This window comes from Pygocentrus nattereri, chromosome 5 (genome assembly GCF_015220715.1).
Source record: "Pygocentrus nattereri isolate fPygNat1 chromosome 5, fPygNat1.pri, whole genome shotgun sequence".
Classification (NCBI taxonomy): Eukaryota; Metazoa; Chordata; class Actinopteri; order Characiformes; family Serrasalmidae; genus Pygocentrus; species Pygocentrus nattereri.
Genome location: NC_051215.1, coordinates 16802689 through 16827399, shown reverse-complemented (window position 1 = coordinate 16827399; position 24711 = coordinate 16802689). Strand labels below are relative to the sequence as shown.

At 39.3% G+C, this 24711-nt stretch overlaps 1 protein-coding gene across 1 annotated transcript in view; it reads left to right on the top strand.

Moving 5' to 3' along the window:
* Positions 1-24711, top strand: part of vegfc (vascular endothelial growth factor c) — a 55014-nt gene that overhangs the window by 7429 nt on the left and 22874 nt on the right. Inside the window, exons 2-4 of the mRNA XM_017709064.2 lie at positions 12840-13065; positions 15740-15930; positions 20525-20664. Coding sequence (XP_017564553.1) covers positions 12840-13065; positions 15740-15930; positions 20525-20664 — 557 coding nt within the window. The remainder of the gene's footprint in view (positions 1-12839; positions 13066-15739; positions 15931-20524; positions 20665-24711) is intronic.

Sequence of the window (24711 nt, the reverse complement as noted above, 5' to 3'; positions counted from 1 at the left end):
CGTCTGAACTGTAGAGAATGATCTATCATTTTTATCCTTTTAAAAGGACTGCAAATGTGGCAAAATGACAGACAAAAACACCATTTTTGAATGTTTGCTATTGTTTTAGGCTTTTGTTCAGACTGTCTTGTCTTGATTTGTTCGGTAAAATATTATTACAAAGCTAAAGGATATCAAGAACAAGCAAAAGGCACATCATATTTCCTTCGTTGCAGCTTATTTGAATAAAGTGTTTATTCATTTTCTTTGCACAGACCATGGGCATTTTGGTGTTTTGAGGTTTCAGGAGTAGGGTTATGGTCCATTAGTCTTAATACTCTTGTGGCATCATTTAGTAGTATTTCATATTCCAGTCTAATAACTTTATTGCACCATAGAAACGTAGGCCAAATATTTGGCTGGAATCACCACGTCTGATTACCCACTATGAGCAGCAGCTCAGTTCTAAAATTTATTGTCAATGTTTATAAGATGTTGTAAGGGGTAACCAATTGCTGTATTCCCATAGCTGTTATGATTATAAATTCACCATCCAGTAGGGGTGTAACAGTCCATTGTAGCATTATGAGATTACAATGCAAACCTGTGACAGTGTGCATAGTGGAGATACACATTATGTTAACTTATTAATCTAACCCAACTGCACCATCTTCCTGCCTCTCAGCTCATGTTGTTAGTAATGATAGTCATCATTTTAGTCATTCAGATTTTGTTTGAAATGTAATGACAATACTGAATCTTGATTCCAGTATCTTGAATCAAATGAGAAAGTTGAGTGTATCGTTACATACTACCTAGAGAGGCCCAGTAGGGAATAGTGTCCCTTTTTACTTTAGGTTCCTTTCAAGCTTTTCTGAGACTCTGTTCTGCCACTGTCGCCATTGGCTTACTAATCGGGGGTCTGGGTCCAGATTTCCAGAAGATGCTTTAGGGTGTCTGTTGTACGAACATAGACTCATTAAGTACACCCATTCAATTGCTTGTTAACACAAATAGCTAATCGGCCAATCAGATGGCCACAACTCAATGCATTTAGGCATGTAGAGGTGGTCAAGACAACTTGCTGAAGTGCAAACTGAGCATCAGAATGGGGAAGAAAGGTGATTTAAGTGACTTTGAACATGGCATGGTTGTTGGTGCCAGACAGGCTGGTCTGAGTATTTCAGAAACTGCTGATCAACTGGGATTTTCATGTACAACCATCTCTAGGGTTTACAGAGAATGGTCTGAAAAAGAGAAAATATTGTGTGGACGAAAATGCCTTGTTGATGTGAGAGGTCAGAGAAGAATTGGCAGACTGGTTAGAGATGATAGAAAGGCAACAGTAACTCAAATAACCATTTGTTACAACCAAGGAATGCAGAATATCATCTCTGAACGCACAACACGTCAAACCTTGAAGAAGATGGGCTACAGGAGCAGAAGACCACACTGGGTGCCACTCCTGTCAACTAAGAACAGGAAACTGAGACTACAGTTCGCACAGGCTCACTGAAATTGGACAAAAGAAGATTGGAAAAATGTTGCCTGGTCTGATGAGTCTCGATTTCAGCTGTGACATTCAGATGGTAGGGTCAGAATTTGGCGTAAACAACATGAAAGCATGGATCCATCCTTCGTTGTATCAATGGTTCAGGCTGGTGGTGGTGGTGTAATGGTGGGGATATTATGGGGATATATTAGTAATGGGGGATATTTTTTTGGCACTTTGTGCCCCTTAGTACCAATTGAGCATTGTTTAAATGCCACAGCCTACCTGAGTATTGTTGCTGACCATGTCTATCCCTTTATGACCACAGTGTACCCATCTTCTAAAGGCTACATTCAACAGGATAATCCACAATGTTACAAAGGTCATATAATCTCAAACTGGTTTCTTGAACATGACAATGGGTTCACTGTACTCCAATGGCCTCCACTGTCACCAGATAATCCAATAGAGCACCTTTGGGATGTGGTGGAATGGGAGATTCACAACATAGATGTGCAGCCGATAAATCTGCAGGAACTGCATGATGCTATCATGTCAATATGGACCAAAATCTCTGAGGAATGTTTACAACACCTTGTTGAAAGTATGCCATGAATAATTAAGGCTATTCTGAAGGCAAAAGGGGGTCCAAACCTTTACTAGCAAGGTGTACCTAATAAAGTGGCCGGTGAATGTACATCATGGAAAAATGAATAGAACTAATTCAGTGTTTCTTTTCTAACATTCTATAACTTTCATTATAGAATTATAATGGGTTTAAAAAGTCCTTAAAGCTTGACTTGAGCCCTGCTTATTGACATTGACAGTGCCATTCGTCAGCACAGGACTGGCCAAGCTTTATAACTGCTGCTGGCTTTCCCTAATAGGTCCAACAGGTATTGCTTAAGATTGGAAAAACCATTTGGAAGACTCAGATTTGTGTGAGTGTGTGTGTATATGTGTGTGTGTGTGTGTGAGTGAGGAAACTGCAGGGTCTTGTTGGTGGTTTAGACTCGCATTATGAGCGGTATAATAACATTTAATGGGGTTCATATTTTGCCCTGCGATGGACTGGCGACCTGTCCAGGGTGTATCCTGCCTTCCGCCCGAAGACTGCTGGGATAGGCTCCAGCACCCCCCCGCGACCCTGACGGAGAAGCGGCTTAGAAAATGGATGGATGGATGGATGGATGGATATTTTGCACTCTACCTCAGGAGAACATTTCAGTTGCCCTTTCTGGATTCTGTTTGTTTAAAGAATATAGAGAGGTGTGAATAAATGTCTGAGTGTGTTCTCCCTGCATTTTTAGGGTACACTTTTCGTTCAGTTCAACACAGGACAGGGTCGCACCTCTCAGTTTTGAGGTTTCCTTCAGAATGTTTAGGAGACCTAATTGTATCAGACCTTATTTCTATCCCCTCATTTCGCGTGTTGGAGGTGTGCATTACATCTGTGTCTTTGAGCTCCATTATTCAGGGCATTACAGTCAGTGCTGTCAGACTCAAGAAGGCAGCGTACTTGGCCCTCGTCTCTGGAGCCTCATTCTGGAGGATCAAAGTGATGTCCAGAGCACATCCTGTGTGTGCTTCCCTAATCCTGCAGAGCTGCTACTGCATGCTGTAGTGAATTTGATATCACTGTTTTGAACACCAGGAGCTCTTTCAAAACGTAGAGAAGTAAGAAACCTGGTTCTGAGCTCACTGTGTGGAAGTATATGTCTATCTGTCTGTCTGCCCTGCGATGGACTGGCAACCTGCCTTCCGTCCAATGATTGCTGGGATAGGCTCCAGCTCCCCCTGCAACCCAGAAGGATAAGCAGTTTAGAAAATGTGTGTGTGGGAACTTCTAATAGTAAGTTAACAGAACAGTGTTCTGAGTTATGCTTTCTGTTAACTCATTATTTGAAGTTCAATGAACTCCAAAATGTAAAACAACCAGGATACTCTCTTTTACAAGTTAAAAGATTCAGTCATATTTTACAGTGTAAAGTCCTACTGCTCTACCCACATTGCATTGTTTGCTAATCAGAATTTCAACATGTCATTGTAAATAGGTTTGATGTAGTTGTGTGTCAGCTACAACCCTGTTTTCAAAAAAGACATAGCATTTTGCTGTACAAAATGTAACAGAATGCATTGATGTACAAATAATTCAAACCTTACAATTGATTCAAAATAGTACAAAGACAGCATATCAAATGTTGAAACCTTTTTTGTTTTTTTATTTTATTGTTTTTTTTATTTTTAAATATATATCCATTTTGAATTTGATGCCAACAGCACATTTTTAAAATGTTGGGAAAACAAAAGAATGCTAGGAAAAAACACCTGGTGGAACATCTTACAACTAATTAGGTTACTCGGTAATAGGTCAGTAACGTGTTTGGAGTCTTTCAGAAGTAAATATGGACAGGGGGTCATCACTCTGTGAAAGACTGCATAGGCAAATAATTCAAGGATAATGCAATAATTCAAGAATTACATTTCTCAGTGTCAAATCTCTGTATGGAACGGACAAGGCTGAAAACAAATATTGGCTGATCATGAGCTTAGGCAGCACTGCATTAAAAACAGACATAATGCTGTAACGGAAATCACTGCATGGGCTCAGCACCACTTCCAAAAAATACTCATTGCTGCACAATGATCCACAAATGCAAATTAAAATGTTAACATGCAAAGAAGAAAGCATATGTAAGCAGGTTCCAGAAATGCCACTGCCTTCTCTGGACCCCAGCTCAAAAATTTGAAATTCTTTTTGGAAATCATGGATGCTGCATCCTTCAGACTAATGAGAAAAAGGACCATCGAGAATGCTGTGTGATATATACAGGTTTAGAAGCAACATATTGCTGTTGTCAGAAGAAAACCTTGTATCTCCAAAACAATAACGTTACAGGAGAAGGAAAAAGCATACATTACATTTAAGGTAAGTCAATGGAACCAGGCATTCATCATGAATTTTACTCACAATGTAAATGGCAACAGGCATTTTCAAATTATTTCAAAAACTAAAAAATGTCAAAAAGAAGATACAAGGTTTTTTATGCTGCCATCCAGATGATGTCTTTTTGCTTATTTCAGCAAGACAATCCCAAACATGTTGCATGTATTACAACAGCATGGCTCCATAAAAGTGTCCAGATGCTAAACTGGCCTGCCTTCATTCTAGACCTGTCACCTATTGAAAAATTTTGCAAAGTATGAAATGAATAATATCACAAAGGAGACCATAAACCACTGAGCAGCTGAAATACTGTGTCTGGCAAAAACATTTAAATTTCAAAACTACAACAGTTGGTCTAGTTAGTTTCCAAATGCTTGCACAGTTTTATTAAAAGAAGAAGTAATGCAAAAAAGTGGAAACGTCATAACTTTTTTGAAATGTGTTGCTGTCATCAAATTCAAAATGGGTATATATTTTTCAAAACATTTGATATGTTGTTTTTGTACTATTTTCAGTTAAATATAGACTTCAAACATCACAGCATTTTGTTTTTATTTACATTTAGCCTGTTTGATGGACTGCAATCTGCTTGTAGAGGAAATTTCCTGTCAACGATCTAGCTAAATATCTGCTGAAATGGGTCCACTTTTTTTTATCAAATCAGAGATTTGACACCAGTCTGAGGAGAGGGTAAGTTATAAGGTAACATTTTTCTTGCTTTTTTGTTTCATCTCCTTTAACTAGTTATTTTGTACTTGCAGCTAGACAGTGTCTGTCATTTGTAAGAATGAGTAATTTCATCCCAGAGGGACTTTCATACTCTTTCCATCACCAGATTGCTTGGCAATACAGTGTCAGTGATGTCACTACATAGTTAACAGTTACAACATGCCCATTACAACATTGTTTTTCAAATATTTTGGCTGTGATATTCAGTCACCACTTGAACTTTGTATTTTGACTAGTTTTGAGATGTGTCTGTCATCTTCTATTAGCCTTAAAATCTAAAAACAAATGTTTTTTTTCCCTCAAAATGGGTATATATATATATATAAGTGAGTCTATATAAAAAGTGAGAGTTTAAGGTTTTGATTGAGTAATTTAGGGAGGAATGTGTTGAAATGATTTAGAAATTGCACCATTGTGAATTTGGCTTTGCGATGAAAGTTATAAGGAATTCCCTTCTTGGATGAGAGGTCCGTCCAGCTGCATGATCCAGAATTGCTCAGGAGGCTGGCAGTGGCCTAGAGGATATACACAAACCTCTTGCTCCAAATCAGCATCTTGGCCTTACCTCTAGATTCGGCTTACGCGTCAGTGAATCTCGGCCAGAAGAAAGAGATTGTGAGCCATGGAACAGGAATGCATTTCTTCAGTCCAGGAAATCCGAAACATCCTCTCACTGTCCTCTTGCAAAATCTTATCCATGAGTCAGAATTTCAGCTCAGGGTGACATCATGGTGATTTTATGTTATTTGAGTTAGCTGCAGTGGCATTAGTTTGGTGTTGTATTGGCTTTGTTGGTATCCTTTACTTCCTTCACTGCAAGTATTTCCATTATGATTAATCTGGTCAGGTGTGCCCTAATGTGTGAGAGGTACAGTGTTGGGGAGAAAAGTCATGGAGTTCATCAGCAGGAAATTGTGGTCCATGAGTAATTATTAATGCAGGTCTTCCCCATGTCTCATCTTCTTCCTGATGCCACTCACATCCTCCAGTTCATTGTCATTCATTTCACTCTATAAAGCACACTGGAATGTAATTAAAGGAATTGTTTGGTTTGGTAGTATGGTTTTACTCATGTGAACACATAATTTCCATCTCATCAGAAACCCATAAAGAATTCCTGTAGACCAAATCAGCATGATATCGCAACAACAAAAAGCTTGCTATTGAGTTGCTACACTATATTTCCAAAAGTATTCACTCACCCATGCAAATCATTGAATTCAGCTGTCCCAGTCACTTCCATGTATAAAACCAAGCACCTAGGCATGCGTGTGTGTTGCTCTCAGGAGCTCAGTGAATTCCACTGTGGTACTGTGATAGGATGCCACCTGTGCAACAAGTCCAGTAGTGAAATTTCCTGGCTACTAAATATTCCACAGTCAACTGTCAGTGGTATCGCGATTGGGAAGCGAATGGGAATGACAGCAACTCAGCCACAAAGTGGCAGGCTACATAAAATGACAGAGTGGGGTCAGCAGATGCTGAGGCACATGGCATGCAAACTTTGCCAACTTTCTGCAGAATCAATCGCTACAGACCTCCAAACCTCATGTGGCCTTCAGATTAGATCAAGAACAGCGTAGGGAGCTTCATGGAATGGGTTTCTATGGCCGAACAGCTGCATCCAAGCCTTACATCACCAACTGCAATGCAAAGCATCGAATGCAGTGGTGTAAAGCACCGCCACTGGACTCTAGAGCAGTGGAGACGTGTTCACTGGAGTGACGAATCACGTTCTCTGTCTGGCAATCCGATGGACGAGTCTGGGTTTGGCAGTAGCCACAAGAACATGACCAACATGACCATGCACCAAGCAAGCTCCATAAAGACATGGATGAGGGGGTTTGATGTGGAAGAACTTGGCTGGTCTGCACAGAGGCCTGACCTTAACCTCAGAGAACACTTTTGGGATGAATTAGAGTGAAGACTGCGAGCCAGGCCTTCACGTCCAACATTAGTGTCTGACCTCTCAAACGCGCTTCTGGAAGAATGGTCAAAAATTCCCATAAGCACACTCCTAAACCTTGTCGAAAGCCTTCCCAGAAGAGTTGAAGCTGTTATAGCTGCAAAGGGATTGCCGACATCATATCAAGACTGATTAAGAATTATTAAGAATGGGATGTCACTCAAGTTCATATGAGTGTGAAGGCAGACTAGCGAGTACTTTTGGCAATATAGTGTATCTTTCAAGGGTGACTGAGAACTAAGAACACACTAACTAGATCTACCTTGTTGTCCCTGCTGATATATTAGTGAACAACTTAATTATATGTAGGGAAGGTCATAGGGAGGAGGTGCATGGAGAGCAATGTGGGTGGCTGTTGAGCTTCATACTGTAGCTCTGACATAAGGTAGCTCTGACTGCCTGGACTGTTCCAGAGACTAAAACTTTTATTAAACATTCATTATAAACAACTGCGTAAGACACTGAATCAGGGACTGCTTTCCCAGATTAAAATGGTTGATAATGGATAATCACAATGACAGCAAAAACAGCAATTAAAAAGACAAGCACTGAGCTGGATGAGTTAAAAAGACAAGAAATGCAGACTGAATTGAGACTGTTTAACGTGATTCGAAACCCTGTCAACATCCTCTTATTGCTGAACTTAAATTGCATGAACAAGATTCCTTTCATTACTCATGTGGTGTGAGTAATCTGCACCTGAACATGAATCCTTGAAGATTTTCTTCTTGCCTGTAAGAGTGCAAAGGAATTTGTACCCTCTTGATACTAATAAAGTAACAATAAGAGCCGTTTAGGTTCAACTGCCCAGAGACTTCATTCTGCCCCTTTCCATAGTCCAATTCCTGCCCTATTTATGACATCATGGACATGTAAAAATAGTGCATTGTACTGAGGAGTTTTTATAGTTACTAATCCTGCTGTTTGTGACACAGTAACGTGTGAATGTGTTTGTGTGGTTGGCACACACACACAAACATTTCACACAGTCTCCATTGTTTTGCAAAGGAAACAGACTGGCACGTTATCTCAGAAATCACTGTAAACAAAGGCATGGAAGAAGCCAAATACAATGGGCTTGTTCAGACTCTTTTGGTGGTATTTGAGTTCCTTGAGTAAATATGAAGGAGTCAATGTGGGGGGAACTGGCCAGTTCCTAGACAGATTGAACTCTTCCTCTGGACGTGATTCTTGGATGAGAACTATGGGAAATTATTCACAGCAATGTTCAGGGGGAGATATGAGCTTTTCATGTATTTTAGATTAGTGCACTAGTATTTTCTTGTGCATAGATTGATTTACAAGTCTTTACAGAAATAACAACTGGCAAAATGAATGTTTTATAAGTCAGTAGTAATATGTGAGTTTATTAATTACCATAATGTAGTCTTATGATTATATTAGATTACAAGTCTTGATAATATTGATTTGGATTTGTTCTTATTTTATTTGGCCATATTGTTTTCTTTTCCTTTGGATGTACATTCTTCAATGAAACAGTACAGGGAGCATCAGTAAATGTGGCACCCTTAGTAAATGTGAGCAACAGGCTATAAAAATGGTTTCAGCTCAATCTTGAATATAAAAAGCTCTAACTTTCATAAATAAAGTTGTGGCTACCTATCTCTATTATGAAGGTATGATAATTTAGAAATTTGATAGAACTGGCGGCCCAACTGAAAGAGGATACTAGCATATTTTAACCACATGCACAGTGAGGAGGATAATTTAAGAGACAAAAAAATCCAGAGATTAGAGTTAGACAGTTGAAGGATTTGGTTACAATTAGACACCATCACTTTGCCAGCAAACTATTTGGAAGGCTTGCGAAAAAGAAAATCACAGTGTTGTGCTGTTTTCAAATCAGACACATAAGTGCCAGCAGTTTGCTAAACAGCACGGGGACTGGCGCTGATCGGAACAACAACCGCTAGATCTGCCTGAAGATTCAAGGTCATATAAAAAAGAACCTTGTTCTCACTATTTCACAATGCCTTTCATTATCTACATAATAACAGCATGATCACAAAAATAGCAATTTTAGTAATAATTGTTCTGTTTTTCACATTTTGCTGTAACTGAAAAGTCAGCTTGCTATTCCATGTATGCTCTAATGGAGATACTGCAAGTGCTGCATCAGGGGTACAGTCACTGCTTTCAGCCGAAAATGCTGTTTCTTTTGCATTTTTAAGAATAATTGAAGCGGTTTACACTCACGTTTAATTTGTCTTGGGTCTGTTTATAGTTTCCTGTGTTTGGGATATATTCAGAATCTTGTTAGGATATATAACAACCTGAATTCCATTCAGTGTTACATCAATATCTGACTGCCACAGCCAGGAGTCTAATTACCATACTTAATCAAGGTTAACCAAAATACAATCGAAAATCTAAGGGTTAACCAAAAGAGGGGATTGCAAGTGTGTTAATTGCTTGTAGGGCAGCAGTGAGTGAATGCTGAGTGTTTATTTCAGTTGTATTTTTCAACTTTTTTGACACTACAGAGATGCAGTGGGGTGGGGGGGTTGCTTTTTTTTTTATCACCAAGGGTGATCCGTCATGGCGGTGAGTTGGGCACGCTTCCTGGAATGTCCCAGACAACGGTATCATTTTCCATCACGGACTGCAGGCCGCCTGCATACGCTGCTTATGTTTTCACGCTCTGCCAAACTCCTGTTCCCCAGAGACTCTCTGAGGTCAGGGTTCTGTGGGGTTTAGAAGTGTGCACTGGGCATTCTTACTGCACACAGACAGGGTTTCATCTCCCCAGACAGACCCGAAACTCCCGCCTCAGCTTACTAAATAAGCATCACTGTCAGTAGGCTGTGAGTCCTGAGACCCACGAGTGATGACAATTCAGTCTATTATGGAGTGATTTACACCCTTCGGTTTTATTAAGGAAAAGAAAGCTTTTCCAAATCATACAGTTTGTGTTTATATATATGTCCTAGGATGTACTGTATTGAGATTTTGACTCAGCGTGTGGAATGTAGCAAACAGCCGAAGATGAAATTGGTAATCCATCAAAGCAGAGTACTGATCTGTTGTGTAATAGTAGAAATAATGCAATTTCAACTGTCAGTATTTTACCTAGTCGGTAATTGTTGCCATTGTCTTCTGTGGGATTGTGAGCTGTAATTTATTGCATAATACTTTTAGGTCCCGTATTTACTGGAGCTCTGCAATTTCCAGGTGGATTCAAATGATGGATGTTTATGGTGTGATTCTAATAATGACTATCAGAACAATGATAATCTAACTAATCTAAACTAACAGAATAATGATAATCAGAACATGAGGTCATCGACCATCTGAAAACAGTTTCTCACAGATACAACATATGTACTAAAGCAGCTATTGACTTTTATCCCCCAAAACTATTAGTCACATATGAACAGTAAACAAGATCCAGTGGATGGAGCAGAACCCCATAACAAATGTACTCTTTGCATTATTTCACAGTCTGTGACTGGAAAAAAGACAGATGAACCAAGGATAACATACGTAGAACCAGGAAAATCTTAGCTGTTTATTTTCCCTGTTTTGGTGACCAAAGACTAAAGGAATATAGAAAATAAAATTTTAGAAGTGATCCAGGTGCTTTTCAGTAAGCCTTTACTCCAGTGCATTTTCTCACAGACTCAGCATACACTTTCTCTCTGCCAGCTGCTTGCTGTGGGGCTTATATGTAAGCAGGGTGAACAAGGCACAGGTGTGCATACTCAGCCAATTACCTGGTGACTCTCATTGAATGCCCCTGTTCCAGTAAGCAGATCCTGCTCTTCCCTTATCTTTGATTCTACTCAACTGGCTTTGAACTACAAACCATTTTTAAAAATCTGAGCTTGTAACAGTAATGAACAGAAATTATCGACTTCATCTACACTGCAAATTTATATACAGTGAATGCACAAACCAGTGTTTTAGATGTTTTTTAGGCAGGATGTAGGGCTAAATGATCTTAATGATTAATGATGATGTATTGCAAGTGATTTGATGATGATTCATATTACAATCCCATTCTGGAAGAGTTGCAAAAGCTGCAATTTTTATTATGTCCTACACAATTGAACATTGTTTTAACAAGTTTTTAGAGGGAAAATGTAACCTAATAATACAAAGCTTGTGTTATTGGCAGTCTGTTACACTGCATTCAGCATTCATTCAATTACAAAGTTAATGTGCTGGTCTTATTTGCAGGGAAACGGTGAAGCTTAATTCAACCATAATATTCATATTTAATTGCATTCGCAATGTTGGTCAGAAAAAAAGCACTTAGATATTTTCCCCAAATCAAAACACGGCTCAAATGTGTCATGTTTTCAAACATATGCAGGACCACATCAAACTAACATTTCAGTTTGCACACACCACTGTATCACACTGATATATCAAGGATAGCACTCAGGATATGAATTTATTGCATTTTTTACATTTAAACAGAGCTATACTTTGGGCATACCACAAAAAAAGAAAAGAAAGATAGCAAGAACCTGTTAGCCTGCCAGTAATCCTGATATCTGTACCTCATCCAAGCTAGACAGCACATAAGTTTAGCCAGACAGGCCTTCTGGGCAATTTCATGGTAAGGGAACGCTACAAATGATTCATTTACGATGTGAATCAGACGGAGCTATGAAGCTGAGGTCCCTGATCCATGTGCTTCACACCTGGCCTCCTATTTTTATTCCATTACCTGAATCAAAGGCAATGATATTACATATTTATAAACTATCAATATATATGTATATGTGTATATGTGTGGGTCTGTGTTTATGGGTTTATTTAAATACCATAAGCACCCTTGTTATGACAGGAAGCTTCATAAATCAGAGAAAGACATTTTCCATGTTGGTGGTGGTTTTGCCACTTGCACCCTGAGACACAAATTGTCTGGTCTGATGTTCACAAACAAAGCAAATCACAAACAAGCAGAGTCTTGAATTAGAAGACCTACATGTCCCCAGGCTCTGCCTTTAGTGTTATAGAAAATTCAGCACTAGGGTTTTGGCTGTGTTCCTGCTTAAAAAGCAGCTTAAATGAGTGAAAGAGTTAGGTACATCCATCATTATGTCCATGTTTATCCCAAATATGTGTTTTAAAAGTAAAGAATCTATTAAGAAATATTAGCTGTGTGATACTTAAAGGTTTTATAAGGAACACATTCTGAATGTTGATGTTACCATTTTGCATAAGTTTGTTCCTTTTAAACTGCATTGATTCCCTATCACAACTGTGTTTCAGGCAACATTATTTTATTTTATTGCCCCATAAAGTCTGTAATGTATTACTGACAAAAGCTGAAGACAGTAATATAGTACAGTGTATAATAAACCACTTAACCTAGCTTTAATTATTTATGAGTATGTCAGCAACTAGTTATACAGATGACACACAGCTGTATTTATCTACAGTGCCAGGTAACACAGATTCTCTAAAAAACCTTTTAACAAACTGTGTATCTAGTATTATGAACTGGATGACCAATTATTTCTTAAAACCGATGAATAACATATAAAGCTGTAATAGCAAGTCTGTATAAACTCTAACTGTTTCGTCCTCTTATGAAGGGGATGAGTAAAAATATGCTAAAACCTGGTGAACACCCAGTTATAACTAGAAATCCTTCTGGTTGACACAAATGCAAATAAAATTTATTATAGAAGAGTTGAAAGTAATGCAGTATCTGCCTCTCTAACTTGTTTTCTACCTATGTGTCATGTCAGGAGCCCTCGGAGCGTGACCTGGAGGAGCAGCTGCGTTCTGCCAGTAGTGTGGATGAGCTGATGAAGCTACTGTATCCGAGCTACTGGAACATGCTCAAGTGCCGCTCCAAACGCGGATCCATGCCTCGTTTTAGTTCCAGAGAACACAGTGAGCAGCCTTCTGCAGAAACGCGTATGGAGGAGATGACATTCGCTGCCGCATACTTAAATATTGACATATTTAAAAGTAAGTGACTTGGTCTGTTCTTTGTTATTCTGCACCTATTCAGTTAATGAATCTATCCATGTTCTGCTCAAAAATGTGTTATTTTATAGCTGTTGTTTGTAATTGGGCAAGCTGTACAAAACATAGACAAAAAAATAATTTAGCCAAATGAAAAACTGCAAAAAATAGGACCAGTGTGAAAGACCTAAAATTACACTGTGTGATTAATATAAATTTATATTTATTTTGTATGCATGTGATAGGTTACACTAATAGGATAGCTTGGGTGTGTATATATATATATCTTGCTGTTGTCGAAAGAAAACCTCATATCTCCAAAATTATATATATCACTGTTGTCAAAAGAAAATCTCCAAAATGAGAACTTTACAGGAGAAGGAAAAAAACTACTTTACTTTTATTGTAAGTCATTGGAACCAGATTTTTTTACAAGTTGTGTTGGGTCATTTCTTTTGGTCCAATCATTTACAAACAAAATTTACAAGATTTACTATATATATATATATATATATATATATATATATATAGTATCTCTCAAAAATTATGGTACAACACTATCGAAATGAAACTTGGATATAACTTAAAGTAGTCAGTGTACAGCTTGTGTAGCAGTATAGATTTACTGTCCTCTGCCATTAATGTCTAAATAGCTGGCAACACAAGAGTGAGTACACCTCACAGTGAACATGTCCAAATTGTGCTCAAAGTGTCAATATTTTGTGTAACCACCATTATTATCTAGCACTGCCTTAACCCTCTTGGGCATGGAACTTACCAGTGCTGCAGAGGTTGCTACTGGGATCCTCTTTCTTTGGAATCCATGATGGTATCACAGAGCTGGTAGATGTTAGACACCTTGCGCTCCTCCTCCTCCCACTTGAGGATGCCCCACAGGTGCTCAATTGGATTTAGGTCTAGAGACATACTTGGCCAGTCCATCATCTTGTGTTTGGGGTTGTTATTGAGTTGGAAAACTGCCATGCGGTGCAGTTTCCAAAGGGAGGGGATCATGCTGTGCTTCAGAGTGTCACAGTACGTGCTGCAATTCATGTTTCCCTCAATGAACCGCAGCTCCCCAGTGCCAACAGCACTCATGCAACTTCTAGACTATGATGCTACCACCACCATGCTTGACTGTAGGCAAGAGACAGTTGTCTTGGTACTCCTCACCAGGGTGCCACTGCACATGCTGGACACCATCAGAGCTAAACAAGTTTATCTTGGTCTCGTCAGACCATAGGACATAGTTCCAGTAATCCATATTCTTGGACTGTTTGTCTTCAGCAAACTGTTTCTGGGCTTTTTTGTGGGTCAGCTTCAGAAGAGGCTTCCTTCTCGGATGACGGCCATGCAGACTGACTTGATGCACTGTGCGGCGTATGGTCTGAGCACTGACAGGCTGACCTCTCACTTCTTCAACCTCTACAGCAATGTTGGCAGCACTCATGCGTCTATATTTTGAAGCCAACCTCTGGATATGATGCTCAACACATGGACTCAACTTTTTTGGTCGATCCTGGCGAGGCCTGTTTGGAGTGGAATCTGTCCTGAAAAAACGCTGTATTACCTTGGCCACCATGCTATAGCTCAGTTTCAGGGTTTTTGAAGTTTTCTTTTAGCCAAGGCCATCTTTGTGAAGAGCAACAATTCTACTTCTCACATCCTCAGAGAGTTCTTTGCCATGAGGTGCCATGTTGAATATCCAGTGGCCAGTATGAGTGAATTGTACCCAAAATACCAAAATTTAACAGCCCTGCTCCCCATTCACACCTAGAGCCTTGTAACACTAACAAGTCACATGACACCAGGGAGGGACAAGGACACAATTGTGAACAATTTGGACATGTTCACTGTGAGGTGTACTCACATGTGTTGCCAGCTGTTTAGACATTAATGGCTGTGTGTTGAGTTATTTTCAGAGGACAGTAAATATATACTGCTATCCAAGCTGTACACTGACTATTTTAAGTTATATCCAAGTTTAATTTCTATAGTGTTGTACCATCATTTCTGTGAAAAACAAAAAAACAACAACAAAAAAAAAATATATATATATACAATTTTTCATTAGGCTAATTGGGATTTTGTACCATCATTCTGCAATGCTTGCATAACTTTTCAACAGTAGCTATGAAAAAATGCATTTGTGGATCAAGCACCAATGAGTCAGGATCCAAGTAAACCTAGATAAGTCTTCTAAAGTAATCATAGAGTCAATGAGTTTCACTTTGAACAATTTCCTTAATATTTAAGATTAGTGTATCCCAATGACAGAGAATTAATGTGAATTAATGGCTTTCAACTTGTCTGAAAGTGCTTGCACATGCCTATTTATGTGCCTGGTGGTAAACTCCATCCTTGCTTTATGGAGAGTTGCAGTCTATTGGAGTTTAGTTCAAGCTTGGTTTTATACACCTTGCTTTAGTACTTAAAGACCTTGTTTAGCTGGAGCTGGTGTTTTGAATCAGAGCTAGAAATGCAAAAGCTTGCCAGGGACGCTCTCCTGGAGCATGACTGGAGTTTCCAACCATCCAAACTGCCAAGAGCCTGTCAGCCTCAAAACAAATCAATAATACAATCAACCATGGTGTGAAAGATTTGCTCGTAACACTTTTCACTACTGCACCATCTAATGTTTCTCGTCTTCCTGTCTGGCTCTCTCATCGTGTAACAGGTATTGAGGCAGAGTGGAGAAAGACCCTGTGCATGCCGCGCGAAGTTTGTTTAGATGTGGGGAAAGAGTTTGGGGCAGCCACAAACACCTTCTATAAACCACCCTGCGTGTCTGTCTACAGATGTGGAGGCTGCTGCAACAGTGAGGAACACCAGTGCATGAACATCACTACCTCTTACATCAGCAAGACGGTAAGTCTAAGTGTGGTGTTTGCTTGTTTGAACTTTATTTGGATTAATATGCTTTATTTGACATTTTGTTGGTCTCCGTGTGGAAAATGTTGTCATAGTTCAATTGAGGTTTACTTCAAAGTACCTAGAAGTATGTGGAAACAGTTGAGATTGGATGTCACTTTGATTTGATATGGTTCAAACATAGGTTCCAAAAACTAGTATTGAGTGCTTACCATTGGTAACATATGTACACTGATCAAGTGTAACATTATGACCACCACCTTGTTTCTATACTCATTTTCTGTTTTATCAGCTCCACTTACTACTGTGTCTGATCCACTCAGACCAGGGCACATACACTAACACACCACCACATCAGTGCTACTGCAGTGCTGAGCATGATCCACTACCCAAATAGTACCTGCTCTGTGAGGAACCATGGGGTCCTGACCACTGAAGAACAGGGTAAAAGGGGGCTGCAGAGAAACAGATGGACTACAGTCTGTAATTGTAGAACTACAAAGTGCACCTATATAGTAAGTGGAGCAGATAAAATGGACAATGAGCATAGAAACAAGGAGATGGTCATAATATTATGCCTGATTGGTATGAATGTCAGCTTTATAGTTTTAATCTTTGGTAGCATTGGGCATATTCCTAGACTTCTAGCAAAGTATATGATGTGTACTGCGGATTGCAGGGCTTTGTAAGACTAGGGCTTAAAAAGCTTGCAAAGTACTGCTTCCTTTAAGCCATCAGAGAGAGTTTCACCTTTTGGAGGAGACAATGCTTACACTATCCATGCAGTGGAATAGCTGTAACATACTAATGAGTTGATTATTTCATGTGTCTTGGGGTCCCTTTAATCAGGGGTGTCACTTGAGATTTGGAAATAGGGGGGCTTGACCTATACTGTGGGGAGTTTGGTGGATGCTCCCCCTGTCATGAATTTTAAGAGTAGCAGTAGGCATAACATTGATCTCAAACATGACTATTTGGAGAAGTAGGCAAGCAGTAGATTTATCTCATAATAATTTGTGTTGGGCACAGATCTGATATGACTTAAATGTTATTAATTTACTTACAACACACAACGGTCAGTTACTCAAGTCAAGCAGTGCTCTCTTCTCTTTCTTAGATAAGCTGCACTCTGTATTTTGTATGTTTTGAAAAAGACCTAGGGTAATGTTTATTTTCATGAGCTTTTAGCTAAAATCCTGTAACAACTTCAGTGATAATTCAGTGGCGTGAAATTTTTCTACAATCCTTAGCAGCAGGATTGCTGTCTTCTCTTATGTTTAGTAAAACTCTGGCAGCATTGCATTTGTATGCAGTACTGTACAACCAGAATTGTAGCAAATTCTTAAAAAAAATTTATCTTCACAAAAAGTGGGTTTTTGACAACAATAACATCATATACCGTTTAAATAAATGTAAGCAAAATGCTGTAAAAAGTATAAGAATTTGTTTTCAAAATAGTAGTTGAGATGTTGTGAGTCACCAACAGCACATCTAATTTAACTTGAAGTATAGATTACCCAAACCGGGTATTAGATGATGACTACAATTCATGCTGGTATGTCATGAGGCGAGGTTTGGAAATAGTTCAAGCACATGACATGCATAAAATCACTGCTTAATGTGTTAATATTATTTGTAGTTATTCTGTGATTTTTTTATTTAATTAATTTTATTTATTTAATTTTTTATTTAAAAAAATATTTAATTTGATAAATTGCTATTTAATTGCTAGTAAAATATACATTTCTTAAATGCACTGTACTGTATGTGTATGTGTGAACCAGATCTGAACTTAACTTTTGGCCTCAGTTCAGTAGGATTAAATTCCATTCTTCATCTACAAACCAGTTCCTGGGTGCTGAACTGTTGAATTCATGTCTGTATGTATATCAAACTGAACCCATCTCTGGAGTGCAAGCAAGTTCAAACATGGTTCCTTCAGTTACCTGTGCCCTCCATGTGAGGCCTGCTGCTTTTTGTGCATGGTGATGTCTGAGAAAAAGAAGGTTACAGAAGCATTAGTGGTCCAGCTGATGTAGTTGGTGCAGACAAGACACATTGCTAACATTGTGCCCTTAATTGTATATGATCTGGGTTTACTAACCCCAGGGGGTGACATAGGTTGTCACCTAGAGTTAAGTTCATTGTGGTATAAATGATTAAGAGAAGTATTAGTTAAAACATCATAGACACATGAATGTGGCAGTCAGCCTGTTGTCTGCAACAAACTGCAAGCCCTCCAGTTTTATTCATTTGGCAATTTAATCTCTACAAGCTCAGCCTGCCTAGAGCGGAAAGACTTGCCAGTTAAAATGAATCTTCTGATTTATCTGACCTTCGTATCTTCTGGTCCAGACAATCCAGTAGACTGTAAATACGACAATAAGGAACTAAAGTTTTATTTTTATTATCAAGAGCAGTGAAGAGGTACTTTAATGGAAGGAGCCAATGAAGGCTTGAGAAATTCCTGTCTTGTGAAAAAAACAGACTAGTGTATAATAGTGTGTGTGGGTGTGTGTGTGTGTGTGTGTGTGACTAAATGCTTCCCAGCATTAAAACACTTCTAACTCAGCCCCTGTCCACTCAAATGATCTACTTTGTTTGCTTTTCTATTGTTCTTGATTAACAGTAGGATTTAATGGCCCTTCAGAGAACATGTCTTACACTGCTTGCTTTGTTGCCTCTACATTGTCAGCCTGGTCCATTTGATTAGAGTGTGATGTAATCTGTTTCATGTGAATGTATATGCCTGGTGTCTTTGGTTTTGTGTGTGTGTGTGTGAATAGCAGCTCTGTGACGTTCTTACATGCGTAAGAAGCACTGGAGAATGCTATGTATCCTCCCCCCATTTAGAAAAGATGGAAGAACCAGGTGTCCAGGTCAGCGTCCTATGATACGAGTGTGTATTTTTGTGTGTGTATGTGTGTGTGTGTGTGTGTGTGTGTGTGTGTGTGTGTGTGTGTGTGTGTGTGTGTGTGTGTGTGTGTGTGTGTGAAAGAGGGTGGATTTGGCCAGTGCTATAACAGGGACAATGTAAAGTTCTTCATGGGTTTGAGAATTTGTTGTGCTGCCAAATGCATTTGGAGGTACTAAGCCTCTCCTGCCCTGCTACAAAGCCTGCTAGACGAAGGCTTAATCACAGTGGCAGTTCCTGGCTAGGGCGATACAGGAAATTGCCTAGGGAAACAAATGCATGCTCAACCCTCCCATTACACACAGAAATTTGTCACTCTTGTATGCATGTAAGTATTTACTCACCCTCCTCCCACAACTGCTACTGCCCCTTTTACCAACAAGCACTCTGAGACAGGGAGTGGCATCTGTTGAAGTGCTCTTCTTAAAAATGTCTTACCTACCACATGGAATAGTACTCTGAAAAGCCTGCAAGCTTGCCAGGTACAGTTTGCCATTTAGATGCAATTAGCTGTTGCAACTATTACTAAGTGATTGATCATCTTCAAAGCTAGGGAAGGTCAACCACAATTGCCTGAGGCTTAGAATAAATAGCAGTAGTAGTATATATTCGAATGACTACACTTATATGGAGCTAGTCAAGACACATATGGAGCTAGTCAGAATTTCTAGTTTAAAGCAAGGGTTCCCTATCCAAGTCCTGGTGACTCATCACTACAATTTTTGTGCACACCTGACTCAACTCATTAACTTATTAACAAGCACCTAAAGGAAAACACAAAAATGTGCAGAGTATAGGGTCTCAAGGACCAGGATTGAGAACCACTCTTTCAGGTATAGAGGGAAATAATACCTAACTGGTCTAAAGAATTAGCCCATGAACAGGGACTCTAGTGTAAGGACAAGAGTGGTAACAGCCAAAGTAGGTAAGCTGGTGTATCACTTGGACTTGGAGGACAGGCAAAGATCCTCAAGCTCCTATAGTCTTGGGAGTATCAGACTGTACAGGAATAATACAGCATAGGGCACCCAATGAGCCAAAACTGTCCAAAAAGTAGGCCAAAAACTGACAAGCTTTACAAACAATGTAAAACTGTGGGTGTTGAGTTGCACGGTTTATTAGAACAGGATGGAAGGTGAGGGGAAGGAGTTTCTGTATGAAGTAAAGCTGGTGTAAAATTCTCATACAGAACAGTCAGCTAATTTTAATTGTTTAAAAACAATTTTAGTGTATATGTTTGGCCTATGTAGCATCTCAGGCAGGCTGCCTTTGTGCTTCACTGTTTCATGACCTTCAGATAAGGTTTAAAGACCTTTTTAGAATGTTTGCCATAATGTGAGGATGTCTGCCTTTATTTGGTCAAATGGTATTTGCCTTTCTTACACATTTCCATGTTTGTCCTCTTCATTCCATGTCTGCGGTGCTCTTAAGTTGCTGCAATAGTAGTTTGGGTAACTGTTTGTGTTTATTGTGGTTTCAATGACAGGGTCTGTGATCTTCCAGACTTTCTCAGATAGTACTGCTCATATCAAGAGTTTAATAAACTTCTCTGCTGAGAACAGCAAACTGAGGAAAGCAGAAAAAGATTTTTTACTTTAGTGGTGCAAGTTAACAACACTCTACTGGCGATATGGCATCATTCAAAAATTTGACTCTTCCTTTTTTTCTCTTCTCCAGTTGTTTGAGATCACAGTCCCTGTGAAACAGCCACCGAAACCAGTCACTATCAGCTTTGCCAACCACACCTCGTGCAACTGCTTGTCTAAGCTGGATGTGTACAGACAGCGACACTCAATCATCCGACGAGCCTTGCCAGAGTAAGATTCTTCTCTGTTACCTTCTTCTCTTTCTTATACACACTTTACCAATATTACCAAACTAGAATAATAAATCAGACCATAGAGTTAGTGCATGGTGGCCTGAAAACTTTGTGAAGTCAGCACTGCGGTTTTAACCGTGTGGTGAAATCAGGTATTGAAAATATTAATTTGATTATTTAATAATTCATAAATGACTTTTTTTCAGTGAGTGTGGCATGTGGAGGATGATAAATGTGGCTGTGGGGACATGCTGTAGGGTAACGTCTGTAGAAGATCAGATCTCACACTAAGACTCAACATATTTACTCTACACTTCTGAAGTTTTCTTTGGCTCTTCATGCTCTCGTTGGAGTCTATGAGCTGTGATTGATGTGTGTATTTTGGATGTAGAAGGGCTCAATGGCGCACGGTAGCACATACACAATAGATTTTGAAATTGGCTGACCCATTGTTGAAGCCTCTAGAGAACTTTCTGCTCATATGCTACTTCTGGAACATACTTAAGAGGGGAACTCCCAGTGGGATATTATAATGAAGTTACCATACAGAGCTTAGACTTAATGAACTAAAGGACAGTCATTAACGTGTTTAATGACTGCTTTCCAGATGATGAACTACAATGAGTTTGACTTTGAATGAATACTAAAGGTTTGATCATTTAAATGTTTTACACATTGTTTAACGTGCAGTCACCCAATATCTAAAATATCATATATTTTTAGGATTTGTATTAGAACCAGCTTTCCATACTCAGTCTCAGAGTACCTTAATAGCTTGTGTCCAGACAGGTTAATTGTAAAACTTAACAAAATTATTCCTTAAATTTTGATGATGCTCTCAGAATTCTTTCAAAGTCAGTCTGTATTGGGAGATGGCGATGAACAAGCGATGAACAAACGGAGTGATAAATGATTCTTTAAAATGCACACCAACCTCTTTTTTAAAAGCAGTAAAAGCAGAGGTACAGCACTCCAGTACTAGTGTCATTATAGAGACTGGCATCTTTTCCCCAATCACATGTGCAAAGAAAGAAAGCTATTCTAAAATCCATAAACCTATTAACTGAAGCTCCATAAACTGTACATAATCTTCTTTGAATTGAGATAATGGTTGCCACAATTCTAAGACCCAGTCCCATTTCTTACAAGTCGTAGTGGTTGAAATCTTGCCCTACGAAATGGAACAACCCTCAAAGAAAACAAAAAAACAAAAAACATTGCTTCATTGACAGGCTACTAGCAGTGCTCTGTAGGCGACCCAGCTCGTCTTCAGTGATAGCAAGGAAGGGAAAAGTTCAGTGAGCTTACTGCTGAATTTTAGTTACATATAGGGCCTTCAAAGAGGGGATTTAAGACAATTATTTATTTTCGCCCACCGCTAATTATTTGGTGAAATGAAGCTGAAGTCAGATATTCGTCAACTTCTTGTTTGATTTTCCCATTCTCGTTCTCATTACTCTGAAAAATCTCTGTTTGGAGGGCCATATAGCCCTAACACTTCGCCCTCACCAAAAATTGGGACACCCCAACCCTAGACGTGAGCGTGCAAAACAGAGGGCTAAGGGCTGAGTGGAAGGGGCAAGGGGTGAAATGGGATTGGGCCTAAGTATCAAATCCCTGACAGATGAACTCATGTGTCCAGTTTGTTCTGTTCAAGCACACACTAATTTATGTTAATAACCAACAGATGAGCTGAATAAGTCATAATGGAGCAAGGAAAACTCTAAACTGGGCAGTGCTATGGCCATTCAGTACTGGAGTAGGCAAAATACATCAATTAATATACCATCAATTAACTGTTTAAACTGATATTTGATGCTGTATGTAATGTACACTAGAAGAGCAGATTGGGATTTTACTGCATTTGTAACCTTACTGAAATAAATGCTATTTTGTTTCCTCATGCTAATTCAGGTAGATGTATTCAAGATTTCTACGTTTTATGTATCCGTATCGCCAGATATGTACGTGGAAAACGTCAGATATCAACATCTGCCCACAATTTCCATAGCCCTAATACTTTGTCAATATCATGCAGCCCTGGGCTGACTGTTACTACTATTGAGTTAACACTGCTGCATGTTTCGAAGACTGTGTTAGGCTATGTTTTTCCCTGTTGCTAAGCAACTCCTAACTATAGCTAAGTAACTCAACTAGCTAAAATTAGCCAAACTGCTTGCTTGTTAATTATCGATAACATAAGGAAACAATGAATCCCAAGCCCTGCACTAGAACCCCAGCTGCGCTAGCAAGTTTTTGTGTAAGTTTTAGATTTAGATCTGTGAAAAGCTGCAAATACTCTACTCCACTCTACTGCAAATACTCTACTCCATTACAGACTCAGGCTCAATATCTCCACGACACTTTTCTTTGGAAATCCAAGCTTATGTGCATAGGTAGAATACCACGATGAAAAGTCTCACTGTCAGTTCACTTTCCTGGTGTGTGAATGGAAAGCTTGCTTCATGGTTTTCTAGGAAAACACATACAAAATGACAGAGCATCTGGTCTAATACATGTCTCTTGGCTAACAGGGTCACAGTAATGCATTAAGACATTACACAAGTTGTGTGTGAGGTAGACTGAGAAACAGTAATTGTCTGTTTTGTGTCATCAGCTCTCTGTAGCTTGGCCTCCTCTTCATCACGGTGCTGTTCCTCAGCAAGCTCTTTGTAAATGTTTATCATCTTGTATCTACAATTAGTGTGAGAGATTTGCCTTATAGCGTGCTTGTAACACATCAGCTTATGGAGAAGTGACTCACTGCCACATACACAGAGAGAAAAAATCTGCTTTTGAACCTTTCATGCTGTTGAAGAAAGTCTCCATGCATTTCTGCTTGAGTCTGAGGAAAGAAGACCAGGCAGGGACCAATCAATCCCACATGGGCAACTGGGCATCTGTTTGCGCAAAGCAGCACTGTAGAGATGTGGAGATCTTGTCTGTACTAGTAGATAGTGATTTCTGTCTCCACCAAGGAACTCAGACAAGCACAGGAGATCTGTTTACTGTGGGGCTTTTTTTTTTACCGCATCAGCACTTCTTTCCATAGCAGTATGCTGATGCCTTGTTGATTGTAGTGTGGATGTCGTCACTGGTGAAGCATGAACTAGCTGAAGAGCTTCCAGAGGCTGTAAACTGTCTCAGAGCAGATCCGCTGATTCTGGATCAGTTATTCATAGAGATAGAATGCTGTTAAGGACTTGGTTGAGACAGTTGCTGTTTTTTTCTTTTTTGATCAACTGCCATACGCAACACATGAGCACAAATAGATAATGTTCCAAGTTACACAAGAGGATGAAATAACTTCCATCAATGATTTTGGCAATGAATGGTCTTGATTTAGGGCCCTATCACTCCTGGCAAACCACAGGCCTACCTGAACAGTGGACAGCCCAGAGTCTGACAGATTTGTTTAATACTTTATATTCCAGGATTCCAGGATCCTATATTTCTCCCTCTAATAATCTTTGTCAGAGAGAGACTGAGTAAAGTGGAGAGAAAGACTGAAAAAGAAAGAGTGAAAGAGAGAGTGTGAGCAAATGAAAAGAGGCATGGTCCCTCTGCGAGGTCTCCCTTATCCATGCTACGCTTAAAAAGAAGCAGATGTGACTGAGGGGTGAGCAGTGAGCTGTGTGGAGTTGTGTTATATGTTGTTTTGCTTTGCTGGACACAGATCGTTCTCTTCCTTCATTCCTCTCATACCTTCACTCTATTGGGGACAGGATGATATGTATGTGTGTGCATGTGTATGCTGGAGTTTATGCACTGACATAGAGGAATGGTCTTCAACAGGATTGGTAGTTCTTTTGGCTGTGTGTTGTCTGAGGCTGCACAACATAAAGAACACTACATTACGGTTACATTTCTACATAGTGTGGTTGTGATATGCCTTGCAATATATAAAAAAATGCGTAGGTAAACCCTTAATGGAACACGCTTAAAAAGTGCCCTGTATTATATGTCCAAAATTATTTACACTTGTTGGATGACATGAATGCCATGATTCATTATAACACCCACAGAGCCCTCACATGGGACATCT